A 16,694-nucleotide genomic window follows, 5' to 3' on the forward strand; every position below is an offset into this window, starting at 1 on the left:
AACACTAAGGTCCTCTTCCTGAGGTAAGGCCGAATACCTGTTCTATAGCTTGATCTAGAATTTCTCTATTTTCCGCTTACCGCTAGTTCATTGATCAGCTTCTTATGTAGCAGTTTCTGCCGTTCCCTCTTCAAGTCTAGGCTAATTCGAGTTCTTACCATCCTATGGCCACTGCAGCGTACCTTGCCGAGCACGTCCACATCATGGATGATGCCACGGTTAGCACACATTATGGCGTCTATTTCATTTCTATTCTCACCATTCGGGCGCCTCCACGTCCACTTTCGTCTATCCCGCTTGCGGAAGAAGGTATTCATTATCCGCGTATTATTCTGTTCTTCAAACTCTAGTAATAACTCTCCCCTGCTATTCCTTAAGCGTATGCCACATTCCCCCACTGACCTGCCTGCAGCCTGCTTCTTGCCTACCCTGGCATTAAAGTCGCTTATCAGTAGAGTGTTTTTACTTTGCCCATCATTGTTTCCACGTCTTCATAGAAGCTCTCGACTTCCTGTTCATCATGGCTGAATGTAGGGGCGTAGACCTGTACTACCTTCAATTTGTACCTCTTTTTAAGTTTCCTGCCACCGTCTCGTTATTGCTCTAGAATTCCTGTGTGTTACTCGCTATATCCTTATTAATTAGGAATCCAGCTCCTAGTTGTCGTCTCTCCGCTAAGCCCCGGTAGCACAGGACGTGCCCGCTTTTTAGCACTTTATGTGCTTCTTTTGTCCTTCTCACTTCGCTGAGCCCTATTATATACCATTTAGTGCCCTCTAATTCCTCCAATAGCACTGCTAGACTCACCTCACTAGATAACGTTCTAGCGTTAAAAGTTGCCAGGTTCATATTCCAATGGCGGCCTGTCCAGAGCCAGTGATTCATAGCACCCTCCGCTGCGTCGCAGGTCTGACCGGCGCCGTGGTCAGTTGCTTCGCAGCTACTGGGGGCTGAGGGACGGGGTGTTATTGTTTATTCATATAGGAGGTTGTGGCCTAATACTGCACCAGGGTGGCCAACTCTTCTCCGGTGAGGAAGTGTGTTGCTGGTTCTTGTCACCGGTACCAGGCCGTACCCCAGGCCTCTCTATGCAATTTTATCAACAGAAGGATTTTTTCTTTAATCTGGTGGAAAATTGCGCAGTACCGGGATTCGAACCACGGTCCTCTAGCACGCGAGGCGGATGTTCTACGGCTCCACCGTTGCAACGCGTGGTTCAGTGGGTGTCAAAGCTTGCGTCCCACGTATGTAGCAGCGAAAGGGCTCCCAAATTCGCATTAGCTGCGACACCACGCCACGAACACTCCTCTACCGAGCGGTTGAACGGAAACACTTGGTGCCGCAGTAGCGTGCCAGGGGCAGCGTTAAGGCAGAGGGCAACGCCGCCACTCCAAATCACCTCACTCTCTAAAGCCTGCGTTATTCAAGCGTTCATTGTCCACGCAAACTGTCCCCTGCATTCTAACTGCGCTTCGAGAAGGCGAAATCAAAACGCCCCGAGCTTCTCAGCGCGCTCTGATGCCCGCGAAGTTTAATGAGTAGGAGGACCACTCAATGTCGTTTAGTTGAACATCAATATTTTACCTTTAAAAGCTAATAAGAAGAGCGTTGGCCTCCTCATGTTTTTTTTTTTAGTTCAACCATTAATTATCGACATTTTCATAAGTTTTTTTGATTCCTTCCGATTTACTGTGCAAAAAAAATGAGCACGTCTGAGCGCAATGTCATGCAAGGAATTCAGGTGTGCTACAAACGGGTAATTGTTAAAGAGTACGGAAAGGATATATTTCTTTTCCTAGTTGAATAAAAAAAATTTCAAAGTATCATGCGTGCTTCTTGCGTTTGTTTGGCCCCACTGCTCCGTCGCTTCTCGAGACAGCTTGAACTTACAATGCGAATATGGAGATGCCGAACTGCGTCTTTTGCCCCTTGGCCGCCATGGATTGAAAGGTCGCGAACTTTCCCATGGACGTCTCACCCGGTCTCTCGAAGGGCTTTCCCAGCGATTCGTAGAACGTGAAGTCGCAGACCCCGTCTTCTGGCATCTCCATCTCGCAATCGCTGGCCACGGTGCAGATGTAGGGGTTAAGTTGCGGTGGCTTGTCAACTAAAGCTGCACAGAGCGGGACGTGGCATACAGAAAGTCTACTCACGCGCTATGATAGCGTGTGACCACGTCAGAGAGCAAACAGGGCCATTGGACTCTGACAAACGTTATATAACATGCAGCAGAACAAAGAGAACTCTGCAAATATATACCTATGTATTCTGTGATTAAGAAGAAAGAAGTATAAACCCATGTAGTGCAACGAAATTGTGAACTTGAGCTAAAGGCAGTGTTGGTGACTTTGTTACTCTATTTTCCACAAAGTCGCGAATTACTAGCCCAAAATGTCTCTATCAGATTACATTCTTGGATTTTGCCACGTCCAGGGCGCAACAGAACAACACCAATGCCACTTCATAACAACGGCGGGTGAAAAAATTCCATGTTGAGCAACAATCAAGGTTGTGATACCAACCTAGCTCGCTTTTCTTTAATGTTCCTGGTTGTCTATATTATATGTTTCAGATCTGCACTGGTGAATTGGCGATCATAATGTTAAAATTGCAGAGAAGTCCAATTTTCTAGAAGAATACGACATCGATGTTGTGTCTTTGCCGCCCCGCCAGCTACATGGCCAAAAAAATTTCATTCGTTTTACTCTGGCAATAGCGGCAAATGAAGCAGAATAAATCCCAGCCCCCTTTGCCTAAATTTAAGGCGAAGCAGTTCATACACTCAAATCTCTACCAGTGTAATTTACTAAAACTTCCTCCCAAACGTCAATAAGACTATATAAAGGCAACTGTCTCGTTAAAGTGACTAAAAGCTTGATGTACTAAGAAATCTTTCCCCTAAATTCGTAAATCTGCCGCAACCCTTTGATTTAGGTCTGAATATGCCGAACGAAACGCATAGCAATGTAATCGTAATTAAGTAATTGGCTTTCTCTGGATACGCGAAATTCGGTGGAACTTGTGTACTTTTTTTTTAGAAATTATGAATGCGTTTTGTACAAAATCAAGAACTTGACACGCTAACACATAGAGTTCGCCCTTTTTAATCTCATTCTTGCTTCATTAATGTATACCCAAGTGGTGCCACTTAAATTTTACTCATGTGTCTGCCTTTTTTACCTTAAATGACATTTCGATTGTGGTATGTGGTATCTAGCACAAAAATTCTCTTGAGCTGGAAAGGCAGATAGCTGGATAAGCAGATAAGCAGCCAAGAAGTCAACGTTCAGAGTGATTTATTTACAAAAGTTGCGAATAAACTATTTTGCCGATTAGTTTCGTGTATATATTAACATTTATGAAATGAAGCGAGCGTATTCTCAACAAACACTCACTCGGGGATTTTTTGGGGAAAACTTTAATAATTGATCCAATTATTGTATTAAAAAAGCGCCTTGTTATGGAGGGCATCCGAAAAAGAAGTGAACAACCCATTGAAAGGTATCTGTTCAGCGCAACAAAAGCAGGACACAAGAATAAACGAAAACGAAGACAGGCGCCTGTCTTCATCTTCGTTTCTTTTTGTGTGTGTTTTTGTTGCGGTCTACAGATACCTCTCAATGTTGACTGACCAACAAGCCTATATGGCCGCCCTCAAGAATAACCCAAACACGAGGGAATCCTGTCGCATATTTCGGGAAGGAACACAGCAAAACTGGTAAACTGGTGTCATGCTCAGAATTAGTTTCAGTTGAATAGACTGAGCGAACCGAGAAGGGGCTACTTGTAAATTGAATTAGCCTTAAATAAACAATGTGGAAGCTCGGCCGAATTTGTAATATAGTAGTGTCTGCATTGTAACTTCTCGCGCGTATATTTCCCGCTTTTTAGAGTTGTTTGTGTCTAGGATTCAAATTTCGCGTTGTGAAAAAGAAGTATGCGGGAAAGACAGCCTATAAAGGTTCCAACGAAAAATTATAAGAATGCACGCAGCAGTCGCTGCCTGGTCTTGCCAAGGTACGGCGCAACTTCTTAAATTCTATAGCAGTGAATTTGCTTGATGTGTTTTAAATGGCCATCAAAAACAAGGCGTTGAAAAGTTATTCAAGGTGTATACGTATATCAGGCTCCACTTTACTGGAGAAATTTGGTGAACTAATTTGTGAACTAATGTGGTGAAATAATTTGGTTCTAAAAAAAGTAAAGGGGGGGGGGGGAGAAGGCAAGTGTGGCATCACAAGCATAAGGAGAAATCCTATGTGCGTGTTCTACATGTGTCAAGTTGTTTCCGGTCCACTTCCACTTCCGTGTGCGGCGAGCGGCCGGTCACATGGCAATTTCGTGTGTATTTGCGGGCTTCGTTCGTGCTTGAAAAGCACTTTTAGGTTGCAGCTGTTGAGCAACCAAAAGCTGTATCCGGATGTTTTCATGTTGTTGTACAACTTTATCATTGAGGCACTTATTCTAAATATAATATTTGGGAAGCTGAACAATTCAGACAAAACTAAGTAATTAGGTGGTATGTAATATAGCATAGCCTGAGTATCTCCAAGCGACGGAAAGCAACACTGCCATGGTTCGGTCCAGCTACGTGGTACTCGCCCATTTTTTAAATCTTGGTGCATAGTAATTGCGACACCCTGTGCATGTAGTTGTGCGTTACAACCGACCCATGGTCATATCTTTAGGAAGCAAAAGTTGCTTTTTCGTATGTCGGAGCACAATATATATATCAGGCCCCTCGCTAAACCCCCTCTCTTCTAGTTCATTGCATAACAGGGTTTCGAATCCGGCAGCATCGATGCCTTCAGGTAGCACTTGTGGATTTATTGATCCGTTGCCTTCACCCAAAATCATCACGTACTGGTGAGGCCTGCGGAAGAAACGTAGTGTCATATCCGCCGCCAAGGTTTGTGAGTGGTGGCACAGGTTGATACTCCCAGGGTTTGTTCTAGTAGTAACGCATATACACCCCACCAATTGGATGGGAAGGCGGCGGCAGCGGTAGCTCAATTGGTAGAGCATCGCACAAGTAATACGACGATGTGAGAGCGTTCCCCACCTGCAGCAAGTTGCTTTTATCCACTTTCAACTCCACTAATTTATAATTTTCATAGTTTAATTATTAAGAAGAAGTAATTTCAACTGTGTTGTCCGCGTCTTTGTTTGTTGGCTTCTTATGATTATATCTATGTGTGTGTGTGTGTATGTGTGTGTGTGTGTGTGTGTGTATGTGTGTGTGTGTGTGTGTGTGTGTGTGTGTGTGTGTGTGTGTGTGTGTGTGTGTGTGTGTGTGTGTGTGTGTGTGTGTGTGTGTGTTTAGGTATATACTGCTAACATGCATTAGGACACGTACGTGCAAGCGTGGTAGGTGGTGTCGTCGACTCTGGTGTTGTAGTAACAGCCGGCGTAGTAGGACGCGGTTTGGTTGTTGTGGGTTTTCGCGTGGTTGGCGTCGTAGGTTCTGGAGTTGGTGGTGCTGGGGTGATCTTCAGTGTTGTAGGTAGCTGTGCTGGCACCCCTTTGTACGGCGTTGGTATAATCTCCTGCTGCCTAGTAACAGGATGCTGTACTCCGGCTGATGTCACAGGAGTTCGTGTCTGCAGGGGATGCCAGTTTCCAGGTGAAATAAATATCCTCACCACCACCACGGAAACCATTTTTATAATCACTTTATTTATGTGTGCCGTTGGAAGAAGGCCTCTCTCAGAAGCCTCCGGTTTCCTTTGCCATATGCAAACATACAATATTTCATTTGCGCCTGCGAATGTTTTGATTTTTATGACACCATATACTTTGCAATCATCTAAGATGGCGCGTCCCTACTCTACGTACTCATTTCGTAATGCTAAAAGACAAGTGAATAATCTCCATACTTATCTGACTTCCTCAACTGTATTGCTTGGTGAAAATGTCAACGAGAATTTAGGCTACTATGGCGTGTCTCCTAATACGCACCACTTTTTTGCTTGTCTCATAACGGGTAAAATTAGTGACATTCACTTATTGGCCATGTAATGTGAACTGACTTGACAAAGAGTAGCACACGGAAAGTATACAAACAGCGGTTACATGCTTCATAAAGTGTGCTGTGTTCTGCGTGGCCCTTCAAACACCACTATTTGTGAAAGGAGGCAACAATGGAAGCATTTCACATCTTTATCAGCCAGATGCTACCACAGTATCAAAATGGTGCGACGCTGAAATAACAGTGTAAAATTAATTAAACATCTACGTGAAGAGATGACACCTTGCACGTGTGGTATTAGTAAAACAAAGTGAACCAACTCTAGTACGCCGTCTACCAAGCCAATTTTGCTTCAATTGATGTAAGAACAGCTTTCATGAAGAAGGTAAAAGTGCGATATATATATATATATATATATATATATATATATATATATATATATATATATATACATATATATATATATATATATATATATATATATATATATATATATATATATATATATATATATATACGTTCAAAAATAATTTGGCATACTGGGTGTGAACAAAGGCGATTTTGGCACTTTCATTCTGACATATATTATCTGTAGTACTTGTATATAGACTAATATACGAGCTATATTGTATCAATTTACCGTGCACACAAGATATTTCAGTCCCTGCTATTAGTGTTCTTATGTACTATATAGGGTATATTCGCAATCGTAATTTACTTTTAGTCATGTGCATCTAGCACAAATAGAGGCTGCGTATTCGTGGGTTCATTCAATGACACATTCTCCCCACCAGCGGTCGGTAATGGACTTAGCGACTGCGTTGATAATTCAACCTATGATGAGATACACGTTTTAATTGTTCTCGGGTTTTTCATGGAAGCGACTCTATAAACTGAGTTGCTTTTTCTTCGCCTGATTCTGTTGTGCACACTTACACGCTAACCACCAGTATCACTTTAGATTTAAGGAGTCAAAAGCTGCCTCAGATTGAGAGGTATTGCTTTGCGAGTCAACTCACCGGCAGTTGCAGAGTGCTCGTGACCCCTCCGCCGCCGCTGCTCTTTCCAGAACTAGTAGCTTTGTCGTACGTTGCTTTGCTGTCGTGTTTCATTTCGCCATCACCTTCATAAATACACGAGAAAGAATACCCGATGCACGTTGGGTGACGCAACCTCCTCTCCTACTTGATTCCTAATAGCGCATCTGAACAGCATTCGAGGGCAACAGGCGATCAGTTATCCTTATGGGCGGGGGGGGGGGGGGCGGGGTGATGATAGGGCGATCATGGTAGACACCTGGTGTTATCCTAGTGGGCAAGAGGGGGGAGGGGGTCATAGTAGGGCGTGTATAGATGACATCTGGTGTCCAGATAAAAACAGGTGCTTTCCATCAGCTGACCCATTTCTTCAATAAATACAGCAAACTCCGCTGTGCTGTCTCGACTGCTTGTGCATTCTGTAATAGCTCTTACAGGCCGTTTAAGGTGTTCATCAGTGCTCTAGTAGATTGTTCGTTGGTCATGTGCACCATTGCGTTCTGTAGCTTTCATTGCAACATGTGTAGGGGAATGATGTTCAGCAACCGGTGAAGAGAAACTGCAAACCATGGAAGCCTGCGGACAGATGCAGCCAATGACGCCTGACGGCAGTGCCTGATGACAAGGCTGCCGTTCGCGTCCTGTGAAGCTCCAGAGGTTGCAGTTATCAAGCATCTGGCAGCCATCTTACAAGCCTCGGACACTGCCCCAATGCGGATTCCTGCTTCTGTATTACGCATCTTTTACGCACCCTATAATGATAAATTATGTCATCGCTTCTCACGAACGATGGGCTGCGGATGCAGCACTGAGAAAATTTCTTTCACGTTCAGGACAATTTTCTTGAACGCGTGCCTTATTAGAAGCGATAAGATGTGCTTATTACCCGTGAAGTGCTCAAAAGACGCACCTAGCGGCAATTTCCAGAGGCCTCAGTGGTTTCTCCTGGAAGTTCAATGACTCCGGTCATTGCAGATACGATAAGCCGCAACCGTCGATCGATCGATCGATCGATGGATGGATGGATGGATGGATGGATGGATGGATGGATGGATGGATGGATGGATGGATGGATGGATGGATGGATGGATGGATGGATGGATGGATGGATGGATGGATGGATGGACGGACGGACGGACGGACGGACGGACGGACGGACGGACGGACGGACGGACGGAAGGACGGACGGACGGATGGATGGATGGATGGATGGATGGATGGATGGATGTTATGAGCGTCCCTTTTAGAACGGGGCGGTGGGTTGCGGCACCAAGCTCTTCCTACTACATTTCCTAATCTCCTACCTAGGTTAAAAAGAAAAAAATAAAAAAACACTATCAACTTTGTTTTTTTTTGCAGTATTGGCACCAGTGGCCTGCCATCTGGTGTCAGTGGGAAGGTTCAGGTGCACTCTGTCATGTTATGAGCGTCCCTTTTGGAACGGGGCGGTGGGTTGCGGCACCAAGCTCTTCCTACTACATTTCCTAATCTCCTACCTAGGTTAAAAAGAAAAAAAAATAAAAAACACTATCCACTTTGTTTTTTTTGCAGTATTGGCACCAGTGGCCTCCCGTCTGGTGTCAGTGGGAAGGTTCAGGTGCACTCTCTTGGTTTGCATGGTTCTGTCCGCGCTTTTACGCGACCACAAATAGCCGAAATATCTACACTAAATGCGAAATAACAATCTAATATACCACTGATGAAGAGAGTGAATTTTTGTTTAGAGGACAATAGATTCTTATGGATGATCGCCGTACATTGACGCTCTAATGTGGAGGAGAGGAGGGGTATTTTGTCGAACAAACCAGCAGCCTACTCACACGCCATGAATGTTGGTTCATGTTTACTATCGATTCTATCTACAAGCAACTAGCCTGCCCCGAAATGACTGACCTCAGGCCCACAGTGCTAAATGGCGTTAATGAGCTTAATGTATACAGTGCTCGCTTACCACTTTCGCTGTTTTCCAATGAACCAATTCGCCGAAACTTTAATTTTCACCAGCCAAGCCATACATGACAAAACCTTGAAGGAAGAAATGTAGTCGGACCACCTTTACGATTCAACTTGGGCATCGCAATCGAATGAGTTGGTGCATCAGTGTAGAATATGCTTCTGGCGTTGAGATATTCTTTTGTTAGGAAATACCGACTTTATACGAATGTCATTGCTACAAACATGGTATAGAAGTGAATAGGTGCAATCAATTATGAACCTGACTATTGTGGTGACCTTCCTGCACGGTCAATCTAGGAGTTTTTCTGGCACTAAGTGAGGAGAGGGAATAGGGGGAGGTTGTTTCTTAGGGAAAATCCAGTGAAACGCTGGAGTTGTCTTTCAACACACCGGGTAAGCCATCAAGTATAAAATTTTGGGATGCCAAGGAACCTGATCTATTCGTGCAAACATTGCACCTGTAAACAAGAATTTCATTGCTACAAAGGTGGTATTGAAGGGAACAGGTGCAATCAATTATGAACCTAAATAGTGCAGTGATGTTGCTGCACGGTCAACCTAGGAGTTTTTCAGGCACTAAGTCAGGAGGGGGTATAGGGGGAGCTCGTTTCTTACGGAAAATCCTGTGAAACGGTGGAATTGACTTCCAAGACAACGGGCCAGCCAAACAGAAAAAGTTTTGGTACGTCACAACACCTGCCCTATTCCTGCACGGTAGCATTGCTCCTGCAAATCTTTTTCGGGCAATAAATCTCTTCAGATGGCTGTATAAACATCAATATGTAAAGTCATTTGGCAACAAAGGATTCGTAATAAAATGCTCGACAGGTCTGAAAACAGTACTTATTGTTTCGAGGTAGAGTTTGCAGTGCTACGTGTATCGGTGGTGTACACTTGTGGTTTGGTTACTGACTTCTCCGTCGATAAAAATTGCGACGTACATTTCGTGGATTTGCCAAATATTATTAGCCCTGCAAAGCCTAGTAAGGCAACCTGTCCTCTTAACTCCGCTCTTCAACAAGGAACTGCGCTAATATTCCTGTGCTGAAATGATTCCAACCCATGCCACACGTGTTCATCATCAAAAGCAGCCCAGCTGTGTGGCGCTCCACCACGAGTGCCCGTAGGTAGTTAGGCAACAATGCTCAGTGATGGCGCTCACCGCCTCAATATAAGACACCACGCAAAAGAAGGATAAGGTTGCCATCTACCCCTAACGTAGAACGAAGGTACACAGGAAACTCATACGGGTTGCTCCGAAAGATGTAAGATAAAGAAGAAAAAAAGAAAAAAAACCGCACCGATTTCCTTTGGAGCATCGTCCTACTTGCGGGTGGGTGACAATTTTCTCTTGCATGAAACTTTCACCGACTTACAGGATTCCACAGTTATAGTTAGGGCATTCATGTAAAACCACTGCCCACATCTCGCCCTTGGTCGAAAGCTACATGTCAGGTCAAACGGTGGTCATGTGTGGAAAGAAAAAAAATTCAGTTTTAAAGTGATACATCATTACGATAGGAGACACCTTACATCCACGGTGGATGGCACCAAGGTACCACGGCAGAAATGTGCAAATGGCCAAGATTGGGAGCACTACTTTCGAATGCCGTGCTACAGTGCAGAGGAAATTGCAAAGGAAACCACGTTCCCGACTCTGGTATTGCAATTTCTGCAATCTGTGGGGTATAAAAACTATCAGCTCATTCTTGTTCTCAACACATTCTTAAGACCTGTTCTTAACAGTTGTGTTCTTCCTGAGAGGAGACCCAGACATGGCCGCTTTTAGACTTTGTTTCTTTCTGTTAGCAAGGACTACATGTGGCAAAGCCATTGTGAATTTAGGTAGGTGACCTGGGTCTTATGCCCATTATCATGTTGCATGTTGCCGGAACCATCCACCGTAGTTCCGATGGCCTCAATATATTCTCATGTTGTTGATGGATTATATTCTGGTCGTCAAGCTATTAGTGCAAGGGGAAACCACTCTAAATAATGTATAATCTAAAGATACCTCTGAAGTAAGATGGAGCCTAAATGTGGTAACCTGCGATCGAACAACAATGTCGCTGGATCAAGCGCTTTCACGAACGAACTTCTGATTGAACTCAGCTTTTCAGAACGGATGTTAAAGCGTCAGACCTTATTCTGCCACAGTTCAGCTCTAGATTTAACATTTTTCCAATCCTCACACCATCCTCTCCGTGCATAACAAGTGGATAGGCTACAATGAAAATGAGGTCCTCAGAATATAATATCCTGGCTAGTAAAAAATGCGTGTGTGCTTGTTTACGAGTGGCGACTACTTGAGTGGTTTTTCTTTTCTTCACTACGTGGTTGGACGCTTCGCTGGTGTTGACGACGCAGTATGGCCACGAACACGATGCCGCATGACCATGAGAATGATGCGGTATTTGCTAGCCTCTGACGACGAGCAGAAGCGGGACATAGCAAACCCAGTGTCTATCTGTTAACTGCTACATAACGCCGTAAATTAAAATCAAATATTAATAAGCGTACATTCGTGGAAGCGTGAAGGAGCAACAAAAAGGCCCGTACTCACCGAGAAAAGCCTGAAGCACGATCAATATTAGAGACAGGAGCACGCCGGATACCAGCAAACAACACGCTAGCAGAAATACCGAGCTCCAGTAATCATGGTCGCGTTCACTGTGAATAGGAGCAGAAGGTGATTTTGTTAAGTTCCTACTCGGCAGCTGTCCTCTTGTCTACAGAGATCAAGTCAATGCTTGAGGTAGGTGCTGAACAACACAGCCACGAGACGTAGGCGGCGCTAATTTCATCTTGAAGATTTTTAATAGCCGCGTTGACTATAGTCATTCTTTCGGTATTTCCTTGGCAAAAGGAAAGCACGCGTTATCTCTGAGGAAGTTCCAATTGCGCGTTGATTGCAGTAAATTACTTCTGCGTGTTTTTTTTAAATATATATGTGGTTTAAAGAATGTGGTTCTAAAATTTGTAAAACATCCCTTGCTTTTTCAGAATACGGCTCAACGCGAATTGGCGAGGCCAGGGAAAAATGTGGCCATCAGAAATTTTCATTTTTGCTCGCGTACCAAATATATACACAACATAGCGATCGAAAACAGAAACAAAACTGCCAACATGAAAATAACTAATATCTGCAGATCACCTGTGGAAACACCACATGGTGCATGGGCACGAATAATAAATGGCGGTTTAGGTAAAATGACGCAGAAATAAGAAAAGCCATTTTTCTATGAAAGACTACATAATTGTTTAGAGGTTTACCACGCTGATGATACGCGAAATTTTGTAAATGGGTTAACCAAAAAAATTATGTGGCACATATGTCTACCGCTGAATACACACATTGGATCATCTCTCAGCGGCCGCATACCTAGTCTTATGTGCGCGAGAAGCAGGGCAATTGATTAAGAACGTCGTGGCTGCTTTTTTAAAAAAGCATCGAATACAGCGCTTGTGCCGACTATCGTGCACTTCTGCTCTAGTTGCTGACATGACCTTATATAATATATTTTATGTGACCCTAAGCTTCCATTTATACTCATAATCAAAAATAATAGTGATAACTTTGGAAGGTGATTCAACCTTCAGTTGAAATCGACGAGAGACAACGGCTTCTTAGCGAGGTAGAAGACTCACGTAACGTGCACGTGAATGTCGCCATTTGAATAATTTCAAGCTGCTTTGCAATGGCTAATTATTCGAGCTGTCGTTTCCAGCTTCGGCGTGCTGCTACTTTCAAAGCGTGGTTTGGAGAACAATTTGTTTGACTGCATTATCTGTGCGACGGGCCCACAATTAGAGATTGCATTATCATTGCAATCGGCTTCTGTGTTTAGACTGCACCTGTTGAGCTGCAGCCTGCAGCGCACACGCGGCTCCACAATGTTGCGACATCTGCACCAACGTAGTGTTCGCGCGTATCCGGACCCGCCTTGCTTTAGTGCTATTCGCGTTTGCGTAGAGCTCAGCGGCCGGTTTTCTCACAACATGCGGGGTTATGTTTGCGCTAAATGAGGTACACGTTGCACCAACTGCCAAACTGCAGATACTGTTCTAGCCACCCTTCCATGGCTACTACGTGTGCGAAGACAGCGGCACCAGCTCGATCTCTGCAAAATCGGCATAGGCTGTTACAATTTCTTCAAACAAGCAAAACATCTCCCTTGAGGACCCTCCACGATTGGCTTAGTTGCATTGGCACTGCATCGCTAAACACGACGTCGTGGATCAACTCCCGGCCATGGCAGCCGCATTTTATATCGGCAAAATGCAAGACGCCCGTGTACCATGCAGCTGGTGCGTATTAAAAAAAGCCGCAGTTTCGCCCGAAAGGAAAAGTATCGATTGCGACCTCAAATGAGTAGACATATAGGAAGTAATGATAGTAGTTTTGTCGGCCGTATAAACTTGGAAGCATTCGCTTACTAAATAAATTCACAAGCATCGTGTCTTCGCATCCAGTGACGCGTCGTGCATTTCGGATAACCTGGGAAGGGATCGCGGTGATGCCTCTGAATTGCACTAGGCGTACCTACAGAAGCGCGAAAGAGGAGTCTCGATGCAAAACACGTTTCAACTATGGAAATAAGCGCGTTATATTGCCGACGGTCATCGTGACACGGTTTATGAATGATTATTTTGGTAACGAGGCCTTATAATGCAGCTTCTACCATGCACGAGTCTTCGCCACTGGAGCACGAACACGCCTGGAGGAAATTCTCCACGTGCAGTTTGAATTCTGACGTAAACAGGAATCGTATAGGTAATGTGAGTAATGTTATTCAATAAAAGCCTTAAGGCTTAAGCAATCGGAATTTTCATTTGTAATAACTGGCGACGCCGAAAGATTGCTTGCAGTGTTCAAGCAATTCACATTCTAATACAACACACTAAGAGCTTCAATGCACTTGCTTGCACGCGGGATGTTCTTAAGGATGTTGCATTTCCCCTACTTGGGCTTCCGTCCTTAACCCAATGGTTACAGTATCGATGTGCTGTGCTAGCATTGCTCTGTTTCTCTCCTACCTTGAATTATTTTATTTGTGTTTTCGTTATATATATATGTGTATGATATGTATATATTCATCCCGATGGTCCGTAGGGCACATAACCAGTCGCACGTATTGGCCCTTTTTTAGGCTGCACTATCTCTTGGATTGGCCAAAGAAAGAGGCTAGAAAAATGCCTGATACGAAAAGGTTGTGACTTGTTAGGAAAGGCTTTGTTATTTAAATATAGGTCAAAACTACAGATTCTACACTGCGCAATACAAACTTTCCTACAGACTTTATCTAATCGCAAACAGTGCTTTATAATCATGCCTTTAATTTACCTGTATTTACCACCTTAGAATGTTTTTTTTTTCAAATGTAATCTTGTCTTTCTAAACTTGAGTGAAGAAAAGAGTATTACTTTTTTTATGCTCTTGAGACCATATAAGGAAATGAAATAAATACCACATTTCACTCATAAAGATGAATCCTGGACGAGCTGGCCCAGTAAGTTCTTACCCTTGTTTTATATCTGGAAGTGAGAGATCAGAGCAACTTAGCTATCGAGATGTGAATGAATTGAAGAATGGGTTTTTTACTTTGTGCTCTGCGTATGGGCACGTCACAGATGTGCTTCGTAAGAAATCATGTGCACACTACGATGTAAGGATCATTTGGTAATTTCTATTAGAATACAATATGAGGTATTTTCTTTGAGAATGTATAATTAGACGCAAATCTTGGCAAATGCTTATCTTCTATGAAGTGAGTGTATTTGAGGAAAGAATAATTAATAGTCTGCGTTTATTGATATGATTGCGCCACTGTGAAAGGCCAAGCACATGTGATCGTTATTTATAATCACATAGCATGCAAAGAGAATGTACACTTGTGTTTTTACGCTTGCCACGTTTCGTTTCTCTCCTTCATACCTTTAAGATACGTCTCGAAACAGCTGTACTCCACGCAACACCATGTTAATATTTTCGTGCACACCTGGTATATTGAGTACAGTCTTGTTGTGCCAAGTGGGCGTGCTCCATTGCTGGCACAGAAAAGTTTATAGGGTTCAGCGGCGTAACATATGCTCGTGAATATCCTTCAAGTATGCTTATATTGCAGGAACCACTTCATATAATCTAATGCAAGAGACGGGTAATTGAATATCGCTTTCCGAGGCCGAGGCCTTGGTACTGCCGTGGCCGTAAAGACAGGCTGATGATGATAACCTTGAGGTTTCCTATACTGGGGTACGTAGTAATTTGTCATGAATACTAATATTTCTATAAAAAACAAGCTAAATATTTATCGCGGTCTCATGTTTAAAGCAAACGCTAGAAACGGCATAAACGAGCTACGTCATAGGGATTTGTTGCTACAGGCAGCAGAAGGTATGAATAGACGCCAGTATTTACATTCGCGTTTTTCGTCCAGTACAGTTTCCACCAGCTGTAGGCTGCCTTTGGCTACGCAGGAACCACGTGCGCAATTTTAAATCACACACGTTGCGATGAAAGTGCACGTCACAGTAGTGTTTTAAAGCGAATTCTTTTTAACATCAAAAACCTGTCACCTGAATTTATTCTGGAAGCAAAAATACATCTTGACCACCTTGTTCCTTTTGGCGCATATTTACGATAACAGTGACAGCTTTATATTCTCCTCGAGCAATGAATTCGAGAGAGAAAATGGTACTTTTGAATTTTACAAATCCACGCTCACAAGGCGGAAATGTTGCAGTGAAATAACACTTTGGTTATGCTCAAATCTTGACAGCATCTCAAAAGTATGGCTTTAGCTTCGAATTCAGTGTTACCATACCGTTGGTGTCGTAAAGCGAAGCCAATCGCGTAAAATTGTAACGTGGACCAGCTTGTGGTACCGTCGCACTTGAAAGTATCGTATTGCGCGTGAAGCGAGTACTGATACAATGAGGCATTCCCACTCGGGAAAGCAAAACCCACCTGTGTTCAGTTGTGATGCATCTAGAAAAAGAAAGAATTCAAACGACAGTCTTAAATGAAATTCATCTAACATGCATATTCATTTGCTTATTATTGTGCCTCCTTACGAGAACAGGTATAATTTATTTATCTTATACTATATCTCTGTAGACATCTTCTTTCAGCATACTAAAATACATCTTAACAAACTGCAGTATCTTGCTGTGGTCATGTACCGTAAACAATATTTTTTTTCAAAAAATCTGCACTTCTTGTATAGCTTTGTTTCCTCCTATATATCCTGCCACATCGGCCCACTTTTTGATCTTCCTAACAAAGCAACCGTAATGTCACCAAACCATTCAGTGAGAAATGAAGTATGTAAGACTTCGTTATATAATTTCTGTGATGAGTGATGAACGTCAAAAATGTCGTCAATAATTGACAATTGCTACGGATTCCCGTGTCACCTGTACAAATTATTATTAGGTGAGGCTGTGATCACGCCTTGCAACGTTGTAAGTGAGGCTCGGGCTTTACACGGCGCAACTTGTCGATATTAAGGCGAAAGCCTCAAATGTCTGATGGGTCGAAAACCCTGCGACCGCCTGGCGTCATGGCACCAAAATTCAAGCGCATGCGCCAGTAAGCTATAAATTTCTTCATCAACAACAAAGCTCGATTATATCTGCTTCCGTGAAATGGACACCCTTCATTATAATCATTGCGGCCATAAAAAATTCTCTGCGCGTGCTTTTTCCGGTTTTGTTCTTATTCGCCAAGCAAT

The 16,694-nt window shown here is 43.4% G+C and overlaps 1 protein-coding gene across 1 annotated transcript in view; it reads right to left on the minus strand.

Moving 5' to 3' along the window:
• The window catches only part of LOC139048462 (uncharacterized), an 86,461-nt gene that overhangs the window by 53,689 nt on the left and 16,078 nt on the right, over window positions 1-16,694 (minus strand). The window contains exons 2-5 of the mRNA XM_070522852.1: window positions 11,525-11,631; window positions 6,988-7,091; window positions 5,357-5,600; window positions 1,891-2,113 (exon numbers count right to left, since the gene is read on the minus strand). Coding sequence (XP_070378953.1) covers window positions 1,891-2,113; window positions 5,357-5,600; window positions 6,988-7,080 — 560 coding nt within the window. The 5' untranslated portion in view covers window positions 7,081-7,091; window positions 11,525-11,631. The remainder of the gene's footprint in view (window positions 1-1,890; window positions 2,114-5,356; window positions 5,601-6,987; window positions 7,092-11,524; window positions 11,632-16,694) is intronic.

Source organism: Dermacentor albipictus, chromosome 8 (assembly GCF_038994185.2).
Source record: "Dermacentor albipictus isolate Rhodes 1998 colony chromosome 8, USDA_Dalb.pri_finalv2, whole genome shotgun sequence".
NCBI classification, from domain to species: domain Eukaryota; kingdom Metazoa; phylum Arthropoda; class Arachnida; order Ixodida; family Ixodidae; genus Dermacentor; species Dermacentor albipictus.